This window comes from Humulus lupulus, chromosome 8, assembly GCF_963169125.1.
Source record: "Humulus lupulus chromosome 8, drHumLupu1.1, whole genome shotgun sequence".
In the NCBI taxonomy this organism is placed as follows: domain Eukaryota; kingdom Viridiplantae; phylum Streptophyta; class Magnoliopsida; order Rosales; family Cannabaceae; genus Humulus; species Humulus lupulus.
The window spans coordinates 20588675-20602478 of NC_084800.1; the positions used below are offsets into that span (position 1 = coordinate 20588675).

At 40.4% G+C, this 13804-nt stretch overlaps 2 protein-coding genes across 2 annotated transcripts; both read right to left on the reverse strand.

The window, feature by feature from the left end:
* Positions 1–5306: 5306 nt before the first annotated feature.
* Positions 5307–6384, reverse strand: LOC133795120 (sulfite exporter TauE/SafE family protein 3-like). The gene is made up of 3 exons (XM_062232568.1): positions 5998–6384; positions 5672–5831; positions 5307–5551 (listed from the first exon to the last, which is right to left on the reverse strand). The coding sequence occupies exons 1-3, from the start codon at positions 6220–6222 to the stop codon at positions 5307–5309; spliced, it is 630 nt and encodes a 209-aa protein (XP_062088552.1). The 5' UTR covers positions 6223–6384.
* Positions 6385–8014: 1630 nt separating this feature from the next.
* LOC133795121 (uncharacterized) lies at positions 8015–9754 on the reverse strand. The gene is made up of 2 exons (XM_062232569.1): positions 9013–9754; positions 8015–8745 (listed from the first exon to the last, which is right to left on the reverse strand). The coding sequence occupies exons 1-2, from the start codon at positions 9752–9754 to the stop codon at positions 8015–8017; spliced, it is 1473 nt and encodes a 490-aa protein (XP_062088553.1).
* Between the last annotated feature and the right edge of the window lie 4050 nt (positions 9755–13804).

Consider the following 13804-nt stretch of genomic DNA (forward strand, 5'->3'; position numbering starts at 1 on the left):
ACTTGGAGGTGTCTCTCTTCCCCTTGTGGTGCTTCAACGGCTCCGGCCTCTTCCAGGGGACTCGAGTAGAGTTGGCTAGGAAGATATTCTCCCTAGATTGGGTGAGCTCTGTATAAGTCACGAAGACGGGCTTGAACTTGTCTACGGACTTATTCTTCTTTTGGCCGTGCTGGCCGCCTTCGCCATTCCCCTTTCTTTTGCCTCCGCCGAGCTGGTTGTTCTGTGTGACGTTCTGGGTCGCTGCCACGACCTCCGTCCCTACTCCAGCGGGCTGTTCAGGGACCTGGCTGGTTCCCGCAGCTGAGGCTTCGGCCTCCTTCCAAGTTGATCCATTCCTAGGCCCTATTAAGGAATTTGTTCACCGAGCTAACTCCTTTCCTTTGTATATCCTTCCAGAGCTCTCCTCTGACGAGGATTCCGGTTCTCATGGCCATGAGTTTGGAGCTGTCATCCGCATCTCTGGCCCGAGCAGCGACGTTCGCGAATCTGCTCAGGTAAGCCTTCAGAGTTTCGCCGGGCTGCTGCCTCACGTTGGCCAGAGAGTCGGCCTGAACGCGGGCGGCCTGGGAGGCTCGGAATGCCCTTTTGAAGTCAGCTGAGAAAGTTTTCCAGGAGCTGATTGAGTGTCTTTTGCCTTGCTTGAACCACTGCCTTGCTGGTCCGGTCAGGGTGGAAGGAAAGATTAAGCACCTCAGCTTGGGGCCAATGTTGTGGGCCATCATTAGGGTGTTGAACATCCCCAGATGGTCTGATGGGTCTCCATCCCCATTGAACTTTGACAGGTGCGGCATACGAAAACCCGCTGGGTAAGCCGTTGCTGCTATGCTGGGGGCGAAAAGCTCCATCTCGTCCCCCGAATCATATTCATCCTTCTCTTTCTCTGATAGGAGCTTCCTCATTAGCTCCTCCATCTGAGCCAGCCGCTCGAGGGTTTGGTCCTGATGTCCTTGGTTATTCCGGGGCTGTTCAACAGCTCCGGATCCATTGTGCATATTTGGTGGGTTATTGCCCCTCCTATCTTGAGATAGGTTATTTAGGGCATTCCCTCCGTTACGTACTTCGGACAGGGCCCCCCCTAAGCGAGCATGAATGTCTCCTCCTACCTGCTCCCCTCTATGGGAGTTTAAGCGATCTCGCAGGTCGCCTCCTGGGTGGCCTGAGGACTTTGTGCCGAACTCAAACGCTGACGTGGGTCCCCGCCAGAAAGGTCACTCCGGCGACTGCCAGTCGAGTGGCTCCTGCTAGAGAGGCTTGGAGCTCGCCTTTGGTGCTGAGGATCTGGGCTTTCCCTTGGCGCCCTGCTACGCCGGAAAGGTCCAGCTGATGGCGGATCTCTCCTGCTACTTCCATAGGCTGGAATATCTCGAACGGGCCGAGGAGGAGATGGATATCTGATTGGAGACGGAGGATGCCTGACCAGAGAGGTGATCCTGGTTCCGTCTGGATGGATTAAGCTCGGTGGGGGCCTTTCGGCCCTGCCAACTTGCTGGTCCCGTGCCTGGCGGTCTGGACGAGGCGCAGGACGGTTGTTGGGGACGGGCTGACGCTGCGAGCCCTCCCCAGATCTCCTTCTGGAATTTCCTCGAGCTCTCCTGGGCGCGCTCGAGGATGGTTGGGAACTAGGAGTCGATTGTAATGCCCTGGCTACCCCAGAACAGTTACGGAGAACGGTGAACCAGAAATTTGACCCGCTACCCGAGTCCTTTGGTTAAAAACGTGATCTAAGTGTTATTATCAGGTTAAGGTAGAAAACCAGTAAAAAGGAAAGGTTACATTTCATTAAGTAAATAAACTGCTCATGAGCCTTTTAAAATGTTTACAAGTGGTTCGTAATACAAAAGAGTTGCTACAGTTCCAAATTTACAAACTCCGCCGGCCTAAGCGGCAAAAATAGGGTAAACCCCTAGTCCCTCTGAGAACTCCTTGACTGTGGCGGTCAAGCGGCCCTGTATGTACATCACACCGCCTAAGCTCTCTACTCAAGGCTGGCCAAGCTTTTCCTTTCCTTTACCTGCACCACATAGCACCCATGAGCCAAGGCCCAGCAAGAAAACATAATAAAACATGATATAATATCAACAACGATCATAGTAACCATTCAGGACTATCAGTCCAACGAATAGGTGACAATAGCCAAAAGTCACAGTAATGAGCATCGCTCCCTCTAGCCATGTGACGATAGGGTCACCAGGGCTTAATCGATAAGTGTTTCGTTCATAAGTTTGTTCAGGACAGGTGCATGGTGATTGGTCACCAACATAACCTTCCTCACGACTCTAGAGTCGAAACTATGGACAACGTCCCTTAGCCACGTGACAAATGGTCACCGGGGTCATATACCTTGGCTATAGTCATCTGGTCATAGACCAGGCAAGCGCTTATAAGTTCTTCGACCTTAGGGTCGGTCCCGCATTAATGCCATAGAGCCATTCAATGCGTGATCGTCGACTTTAGAGTCGGTCCCTGACTAGTCAGTGTCTTGAACAGGTAATCAGCATTCATTAGCATTTAATATGCAATCCACGTTCACATATCAACCAACATGCTTCAATATCAAACCATGCATGTCATATACCTGTACAGGGTGCAACTGTATCCATACACTGTTTTCTTACCTCAAGTTCGAGCGAGAAGTATGATAAAGACGACCCCTGAGAACGATCGGTCTTTTAGTTCCTTAGCAGTTACCTAATCACAACCAATTATAACCTCCATTAATGAGAATCCACAATAATAGGGTCTTAACCTAAGCACCATCCTCGGGACCTCGAAACATGCCCACACGGTGAGTAGAATCGATCCCGGGCCTTAAGGATTGAAACCCCAAGTCAAAAACCCTTAAAAACACTCAAAACAGGGTTTGGAAGGAACAGGGTAGCGCTACAGCGCTCAACCCCTAGCGCCACAGCGCTCTACTCAGAACCTCCCAAAAGCCAAAAAGCCTCCTGAGGAGCGCTATAGCGCCCTAGGGTGGGCGCTGTAGCGCTACCTCCAGCCCAAAACATCCCTGAACCGACCTTCTTCATCTCCTTCGTTTCTAACTCAATCTCCAAGCTTCCAAAGCCTATTCTTGATGCCAAATAAACCCAAATACCATCCCAACACATCCCAAACATCACAAGCATGGGAAACCTAGCCAAAACTCCCAACAAAAACCATGAATTCATCCTAGTAAACTCAGCTGCAAAACAAAACCAAAACAGAGCAAACCAGAGAAACTATGGTTAGAAACTTACCCAAAGCTTGGCTTATGAAGCTCTTCAATGGTGGAACACACTCCCAATCTCCCAAGGCTTGCTTCCTAAGCTTGAATCCTCAAAATTGGTTCAAAAACCACAAAGAACAGTGAGGAGAAGAAGGTACGGGAGAACTCTAAAATACACTCTGTTTTTCCACCATTTCCTTCAGTCAACAAAGGTTATATCTATCCTAGGGGTGAAATGTCCATTTTACCCCTAGGTCAATTAATGGTTTCTAAAGACTCCCAAGGGCATTTTTGGTACTTTCCTCCTAACTCGTTAATCATAATTAACGCTCTATAATTCCCGCTATTCTCAAAAATCTCAAATACCAATAACTCACATCCTGTTACCCTTTATCTCCCGGTAATGCTCTAACCCTCAAAATCACCCCAAGACTCAACCCAAGTCCCGACACTTAAACCCGTTGTGACTAAACCGCTAATCAATATTCTACGATCGTCTCATGTCGAACAGCTCGAACAAACCCACATCATAATGTGGTCTCAACATATATCATCGACATGCATACAATTAACATTATATTATAATATAATTCTCATAAACATGCATAAACACATTAAATGGCATAATTAAACAATTATGGCCCTCCCGGCCTACAAATCCAGCCGTTAAACCACATTAGGGAATCCAGGGCATTACATCGATGTTCTGACCGAACAGCTGTACTGCTGTTGTTCGGCTCTAGGCATTTCCCCGAAGTTTGCCTCTCGATGGTGCGATGAAGGAGTGGAGTTGGCTGCCGGAAGTCTGTCCGAGCGGCTATGCCTGGACCGGTTACCACGGTGAGACTTAGGAGCCTCACCTTGCCTCTCTCCGACGTTAGCGTCGGTTGTGAGAGGGGGTAGTCGGGCCAGCACATCCTTGATCTGCTGGTTAGCTAATGCCAGCTGGCTCCTCAGCTGAGCATTCTCCATCTCCACCGCAGTGTAATAACATGGGTTTGGATTAGGCGGTCGGGGCGCCGAACTTCTGGTGTCATCTTGGCCCGCCGGCTGTTTTCCTGGCCGCTGCTGGACTTCAGGAACTTGCTCACCAGGGATGGCTGTATGATGAGCCTCCTGCCCATCATGCTACTCTGTCTCGTTACCGTGTCTGGATCGAGTAGTCACCATAGTTGGACGTTTGCGACAGCACTAATCTGACTTGCTCTCAATGAAAGCACCAAACTGTTGACGCGGTTCTTCGCCAACAGGTATTTAAGAAAAGAAGAGAAAGGGATTAGTGCTTATGTTGAACCGAAATAGATGAATGATCTTAGAAATGAGTTGGTGACACAAAATACGTTTTTGAGTGGTTCAAAGGTTAAAATCCTTCTACTCCACTAGTAAGTATTATTGCTATATACTGGATATTTGATTACAGGGTATTTCTTACAATGTCCTATCCAGCCGAATCAGCCAACCCTTTTTAACTCCCAGGGTCTCCATATTTATAGGAGAAGGCACCTGGGAGTTGGTAAGAAGGTCATCCCGTGACCTTCTTACCTATCATGTCAACTCTGTGACATTCATGATTAATTCCTAAACCTGACACATAAGTGTAGTCAAATCAGTAGGTAAGGAGATAATGGGCCGCACGGCCCAAACTAGTCGTGGGTGTCTGAATACGCACGTTCATGCTGCGTGTTTGGGAAGTCAGGGATATATCAGACATGTGATGTCTGATATATGCACGTTTACCTTGCGTGGTTGACTTTATAAAGGGTCACAGCCCCCAACTCCAGCTCGTACCACGAGCTGGATACTTAACTCGACCCTCGGCCTTCAGAGCCCGGACTCAGTCTTTAAGCAACCAGAGGCGAACCCTTGGGTTACCTCGAGCTAAGGAGGTATGATCTTATGATGGCAGCCCCGGTTTTGGGATGTCCACGAGGTAATCATGATTAGGCACAGCTCAGCTCGCTAATCAGCCCGTAGGAAAAACAGGGCGTACAAATATAATTCATATAAACATGCATATAATCATTTAATGGCATAATAAATCAATTATGACCCTCCCGGCATCCTAATCAAGGTCCTAAACCTTATTAGGAAATATGGGTCATTACAAAAAAATAGGAAGAAAAATATTGAGGCCAATTGCATTACTGAGGAGTACAATGATAAGCAAGAGTATGATCATCCAATCTGCAAAAATGACATTAAAAGAAACTCCAATAGTGATCCCAAGCATCAACATTGGTTGAAATAGAAGTGCAAGGTCATAATCTATGATGGGAAAATCCAGTGTTGGATGTCTTTGTCGTAAGTTGTACAAGACAGTGGCAGCTGCTCCCCCCATAACCATGCCTACAGGTCAAACAAAGCTTAGAAACTCATAATTTTATTTATACTGAGAAACATTTAAATAGTAATTAACTAGTATTGTAATATAATATTGGTCAAGTGGAGATTATCAAAGTTACTTACACTTGGAGATTGCAGTTGATGATTTTTCATCAAACCCAATAATGAGAGTGAGGATTAGGACAAAAGTCCCACCACCACCAACCCCTTCAACACTCCCAAATGCTGCCCCTAGAAATCCAATTATCCCTCCCACCACAATTTTCCATCCAAATTTCATGTCCTAATCAGAACCCAAATTTCATTGTTTTTGCTTAGAAGTACAGGTGAAGATAAAAACAGGTATAATATATAATATGCACAGGACTCAATATTTGCCAAAATACAGGAATTACTCAAAGCAAAATACCAGCAAAGGAGAAATAGTAATGAAAATATATGGAACTTACTGGCCAAACATGGATATATCCTGATCGAGTGTTAGGATGTGAAGAATTGTTGGAGACTCTGGTAACATAATTGGGATAAATCTCTTGAGTTGCAGCTTTTTGTGCAGTACTAATTTCATTACCTGAAACTAATAAGACTGATGAAGCTACAACAAGAAAACCAATCATACAAACTCCAATCACCCTCATATTATTACACCATTTTGGTCCAAATTTTTTAGCCATATGTGAGACTCCTCAGCACTCTAAAAATGTACTTTCTCTCACAAACCCAAATCTTGCGATAAGATGAAGAAGTCTTATTAAAACTAAAACTTTTAGAAAAAAACCCTGTTCTTATATTAGCTCTATCTCCACTTGAGAGTAAAGTGAAGAGGAAGTTATTCTCTATTTCTGTCCTTATTTATGTATAGAAATTAGAATGTTTTCTTGTTTCAAATTATACCACGGTTAAGAAAAGAGCTTTTCAGGTTGGTAAAATGTGTACTATGCATGAAAACATAACCCGGTTGCACTAGGAAATGGGTTACTGTTTCAAACAACTTGGTGTGAACTCTATTGTCACATTATTAATTGGTAGTTAAGTCTCAGATCTTTTCACAAAACACATGTACGAGTTTGACGCTTCTGAAATTCCGTTTTTTATGATTACCAACTTAATTATTCAATTTAAATAATTAATTGCTGAACTGTTACAGAAATGTTGAAACAGACATAGAAACTGTTTGAAAAGAAACCAGATATGTTTAAACAGTTTATCACAATAAGATAAAAACGAACATAAGGTAAATAACACACGAAATTATACGTGGTATCAGCAATCTTTGCAAATTGCTACTAGTCCACGGAGCCACGCCCAGAGAATGAAATTTATTAGAAGAATATCTAAACGATTACAAAACCAAATTGACTTATACAAATAAAGACTCCCTCTTTAATTTTTCGCAACTGTTGTAATCTAAACTCCTAATCAAATTTCTTAAGTGCTAAGATCTTGAACTCCCTTCAAATCATAACACTTGCATTTTTCCTCCCGAAAAGTGACTCACAAACAAGACTTCTCCCGAAGCTTGATGAACAATGTTCAAGTGTGTTCTACCTGCACAATTAGCACAAAGAAAACAATACAGAAGTACACTATAATAAACCACTAAGAACTTGTTGGACTCAAGTTCTTCACATAATAAAAAGTCTCTCTAAAACTTGAAAATATTTGGAAAATAATACACCAAGAGAGATAATAAAAAAACCAACGACCTAAGGATGATTATATACCCTTTAGAATCCTTTTAGGTCGTGGAAAACAAATTAGAAACCAATTAGCCAATAAATGGAAAATCTTCCCAAAAAGGAAAGTTAGAATTTGTTCAAACAGACTGTCAATCCGTTCAAACAGATTCATTGAACCTGGACAGTTTTTAAACCAAGTTTCCTTAAATAAATAAGGAAACAATATATACATTATCTTTGCAAGTTGTACACGGTTTCTGGACAACCAAATCAAATCAAGAAATAAATACCAATAATTTCCATATATACAAAAGTTAAGACAAGATAATCTTTTATAGAAAATTATATATTTATTCTATTAACATATACAGAACAATCTGATTTTAGAAAACATTTCACAACAAAACTACCCATTTCGAAAATACTTCTTTAATTAATTTTTTCAATTTTGTCAAATATGCCAATAAAGGATTTTACAATCTCCCCTTTTGGCAATTTGATAGACAAAATTAATTCAAAAACCTGCAACACAAATGTTAGTTACAAGTAAAGAGAAAAAACTCTCCTGCAAACATGCATTAACTTATAACAAACATATAAAGAAACTAGACTTAACTCCCCCTCAAAATAAGAAGGTCCAGAGTTAAACAAAACAACTAACACAGCAGGTTTTTGGAGGTATCTACTCTCCCCCTTTGTGTCTTTCAAAGAAGCCAAAGAAACATAAAACATAAAACAAAAGAAAGTATCAATGTTCTTAGGACAAAAGACATAAAAATAAGTAAAACTAAACGACTGGATCCTTGGACAGAGTTTGAACAACATCCAACATAGAACGTTGCAGTCCTTCAATCGTCGTCACTCGAGCAGCCAAAGAATCAACAGAGGCTCGAACAGCAGCTAGTTCTGTAGCAACAAGTCCTGAATCTGTGGGAACAGAGGATGATTCAAGAGGAATGTCATCCGAGGCAAACTTCAGAGATTGAGGCTTGACTTTCTTGGTTGATGGAGCATCAGTAGCTTCAGTAGTTGGAGCAAAGGCCTTGTAGGGAGCAGCAGTAGTGGGAGCCACCAAGTCTTCTTGATCACGCTGGAGATCTTTTTTCTGCATACTCAAAACTTTATAAATAACTTGAGGAAAAGGAAGATTCAAGTTTCTCCTATTACCTTTTCGAAATCCAATGATTTGATCATAGATAAACATAGCCAAGTTTATACCAATTCCGGTTCCCACTTTGTACAAAAAAGAGGCTATGTCAAATGAGATAGTTGCGGTGTGAGAAGTTGGTTTCCAATTCGTTGTGGCAAACTTATGGAGAACAACATAAGCGTAGGTGAGATTAGTGGCCGAGATGACTGTATTAGATGGCCATACCATTGTTTGCCCTACTAATTCTGTGATAACCGCATCCTTGTCAAGTGAGGCAAGATCATCATCATCCTCAACATCAAGAGGAAGATGCAAAGCATGGGCAATATCTTGTGGAGAAAAAGAGAACCAATGGCCCCTAACAAACACTTTACAATATAGAGGAGATTTAGGTTCAATAATTTCATTAGTAAGATTGGCATAGAATTCCTTGACTATTCTATCCACCAAACCAGTAAATTTAACCAAAGAACCTGTCCATTTTCGATCTTGAAGCATTGTTAGCACACCATAAGGCCGATGATCACTCAAGACATAATTTCTCTCAATGAGAAATTTCCTTTGAGCATAGAGAACCATATCACGAGCATTGTCATTATAACAAAAAGTTGAAGAATAAGGTTTGAAATTTACACCTGACAGTTTTGGAGATGGTGTAGAATCAGAAATAGGTCTCTTGCCTTTAGCCTTGGATGACAAAGGAGTTGCAACTGGCTCTATGTCAGATTTAGCTTCTTGTTCAGAGGGGACAATGTCTTCTTGTTTTGGCTCATCAGACTCAGCCTCTGATTCCGCATTGTCAGGAACAGATTCATCAGATAAGGTGGTATCATGGGTTGTTTCATACTCAGATTTTGCTTCCTCAGGGTCAAATTCGGAGGAAGACGGAGAAGGGGGATGAGCCTTCAATCTTTTCTTGGCAGCAGTCAAGGGGGAAGAAGACGAGTCCAACCCCAATTTTCTTTTTGGAGCCACATAATTTTTCTTGGACTGGCTCGGCTTCATGGGCAGCTTGAGTAACCTAGCAGCAGCAGCTTTGGAAGAGGATGAAACAGATTTTAATTTTGCCCTAGCCATAAGAGACGATTCAATCGGAATAAGAGATAGGTTCTTGGCTCGAGAGGGCACCACCACTTCAGATGGTGGTGCAATGTCGACAATATCAGCTGTGATATCTGGAAACACCATGGGGTGTTCAGTAGAGAGGGAGAACACCTTCTTGCGCGCCTTGAATTTGGGAGTTTTCCCAACAGATGTTGTTGGTGCTGGAACAGATGGAGGCGCTGTTGACACAGATGGAGGAGGCGACGGAGAGGGCACCTTTCTGGATTGAGAAGCAGTGGTCTTCTTAGAGGAAGCTCCACGAGTTTTCACCATTGTTCCTTCTCTAAAAAATAGCAAACACTTACAAAAACAATGAGAGAAAAAAATTAGAAGAAGAAGAGAAGGCTTAGAGGGATCGTGGGTGAGAAAAAAATGGGTAGTGACAAGCTTTTTAAGGACAAAACTTTCCCATTTAGGACACCCACGGCAAAAAGAGGTTTCCCTTTTTTTAATTTTGTTTATTTATTAAAAAATAAAAGGAAACAAACCTTAAGACACACGATCAAGATAACAAACTTACCCTTTTTTTTATTTTATTTTATAAAAGGAAATAGAATAAATAGAGAATTTCAACACTAAAAAGGTAACCAAAAACCCCACACGATCTTCTTTTTGAACTTTTCCCTTTTTTTATATTTTAAAAAAAAATGTTAAACAAAGTACAAAACAACAAAGAGACAAATCATGGTATTCCAAATAGAGAAAGAGGACAAAATAAAATCCTTGGAGACAAAGAATATATTAAATCACACTACACCAGTCGTAGCCCTTTTCTATGGTAGCGTATCCTCTTCATAACTCTGAATTACATAGTTCCAACTTACTCAAAAGACGGCTTTCACACACTGATGTAGGTAGCTCTATTCTTTCACAGGAGCTTGAAACAATGCTACACAAAAGGAAGCTCAAACATTAAACATTGATTGATTTACTCGAATATGCCTAGGAGGAATTGATTATTTTTCTCTCAAGAATATACAACCAAAGGCTCATAAACACAAGTCAGATTATCTAGCTTGACACACAACAAAATTTTCAAATTAATTGACAATTTTCTTAAACTTAAACAACACACATTTGATCAAGAGTGACAACACAATAACAAGGAAATTTAAAGAGAACAAACCCCCAAAGATTTTCAAAGGAAATCAAAGCGAACCGAATCAAGAGCTTTAGTGAAAATATCAGCAATCTGTATATGTGTTTCAATATATTCCAAGACAAGAACTTTATTTTCAACTAATTTTCTTATGAAATGATGACGAATATCAATATGTTTAGTACGAGAATGTTGCACAGGATTTTTTGAAATATTAATTGCACTTGTATTATCACAAAAAATAGTTAAAATGTCAAGATCAAACCCATAATCCATCATCATTTGCTTCATCCACAACAGTTGTGCACAACAACTTCCTGCTGCAATGTATTCGGCCTCAGCTGTTGAAAGAGAAATATAATTATGTTTCTTGTTGTGCCAAGAGACTAGATTATTTCCCAAGAAGAAACATCCTCCACTAGTGCTTTTTCTGTCATCAGTGTTACCTGCCCAATCAGCATCACTAAAACACACTAGATTAGGGTTAGTTTCTTTTGAATACCAAATACCATAATCAACAGTCCCATGAACATATCGAATGATTCTTTTGACAGCTGGAACATGAGACTCCATGGGATTTCCTTGGTACCTGGCACACACACCAACACTATAACTCAAATCAGGTCTACTAGTAGTGAGAGAAAGAAGACTACCAATCATGCTCCTATACAGTGTAGGATCAACTTTGACACCATTTTCATCTTTGGATAGCTTCACAGTCGCTCCCATTGGTGTTTTGGCAATCTTTGAACTTTCAAGTCCAAACTTTTTCACCAAGTTCTTAGCATATTTGCTTTGAGAAACAAATGTGCCTTCATCTAACTGCTTGACTTGCAAACCTAAGAAATAGGTCAATTCTCCCACCATGCTCATTTCAAATTCCTCTTTCATTTGTTTCACAAATACCTGCACCTCATTGTCAGAAGTAAAACCAAACACAATATCATCAACATAAATCTAAGCAATAATTATGTTAGATTTAATATTTTTGATAAATAAAGTTTTATCTACTCCACCCCTTTTGTATCCATGAGAAACAAGAAATTGAGTGAGTCTCTCATACCAAGCCCAAGGGGCTTGCTTCAAACCACAAAGAGCTTTCTCCAATTTGTAAACATGATCAGGTGCATGGGGATCTTCAAACCCTTTGGGTTGGTCAACATATACCTCTTCATTCAAGATCCCATTGAGAAATGCGGATTTGACATCCATTTAGAACAACCTGAAACCAATCAAAGAAGCAATAGACAATAATAATCTAATTGATTCAAGTCTTGCAACAGGTGCAAATGTTTCATCAAAGTCCATTCCTTCCACTTGTGTGTATCCTTGTGCCACTAATCTTGCTTTATTTCGCACAATTGTACCAAATTCATTAGATCTATTCTTGAAAATCCATTTTGTGCCAATAATATTGGTATGCAACGGTCTTGGCACAAGGATCTACACTTTGTTTCTAAAAAAATGTTCCAATTCCTCCTGCATAGCTTTAATCCAATTTTCATCAGTTAAAACTTCTTTCACATTTTTAGGCTCAATTAAAGATAAGAAACAAACAAATTGAACAACATTACTAAGCCTTCTTCTTGTTACCATACTGTCTTTTGGATTTCCAAGTATTAAATCTGCTGGATGATTTAATTTAACTTTGGTTGATGGCTCCTTTTGGACTTCATCCGAAATAATATCTGGAAATCTCTTTTCTGTCTGTCCAGAATCAGTTTCATTGGATTCATGATCTGTTGGAACAGATGGACCAGACGTTGCAACAGTAGTATCACTGACACAAGCTTTTTCGTGTTTTTCAGTAAGTTCATCAATAAACCTATCAATTTCTTCCTCAGTAGAAAACTCAGAAAAATCACTGGCATCATCAATAACAATGTTAGCCGACTCCATTACAGTTTGGGTTCTCATGTTATACACACGATAAGCCCTACTGTTAGTGGAGTATCCAATAAAAACACCTTCATCACTCTTAGCATCAAATTTACCAAGATTTTATCTATCTCTTAAAATGTAACAAACACATCCAAAAACATGAAAGTAAGCCACACTTGGTTTCTTACCTTTCCAAATTTCATAAGATGTTTTAGATGTACCTGGACGGAGAAAAATACGATTTATGATATAGCAAGCAGTGTTAATTGCTTCTGCCCATAACCGTTTGGTCAATTTTTTGCTATTTAGCATCACTCTAGCCATTTCTTGAAGAGTGCGGTTTTTCCTTTCTACAACTCCATTCTGTTGAGGAGTTTTGGGAGCTGAAAACTCATGAGAAATACATGCAGACTTACAAAAATCATCATAGACAGAATTCTCAAACTCTTTACCATGATCACTTCTTATACGAACAATTTTTCCAATGTTGCAATCTTTTTCAACTTTTAATTTCAAGCAAAGAGTTTTAAATGCATCAAAAGTATCAGATTTTTCTTTCAAGAAATCCACCCAAGTATATCTAGAAAAATCATCCACACAAACAAAAATATACATTTTCCCATTTAAACTCTCAATTTGAATTGGACCCATAAGATCCATGTGAAGCAATTCTAAAACTTTCGAAGTGTTTACGTCAGAAATACTTTTATGTGTAATTTTTAATTGCTTACCAAGTTGACAACTCTTGCACTTACCATCAGATTCTTTACATAGCTTAGGTAAACCACGAACAATCCCTGCATATGACAATTTTTTCAAAGTTTTGAAATTTATGTGACCAAGTTTAGCATGCCACACATCAGTGTTATTACTCACAACAGATTGACACATAATAGACGGCAGAAGAGTGTAGCAATTGTCATTAGATCTAAAACCTTCAAGAACATTCTCACCATTCTTGTTTAAAACAAAACAATTCTCTTTATCAAAGTTAACAGTATAACCTTGATCACAAATTTGACTTATGATAAGTAGGTTAGCTTTAAGTCCTTCCACAAGTAACACTCTTTTGATTCTAGGCAACCCTTCAAAGTTAAGAGTACCCATTCCAAGAACATTACCTTCAATTCCATTGCCAAAAGTAACAGATCCACAATGCATAGGTTTTATGTCTGTAAGAATAGACCTGTCACCTGTCATATGTCTTGAACAACCACTGTCAAAATACCAAAAATATGAAGAATCAGATCTATCATATTCACTAGTAAAACCAGCAAAACAATTATTCTTTTTTATCCATATTTTCGTTGATTGAACATTTTCCTTTTTTACTCTTTTGAAAT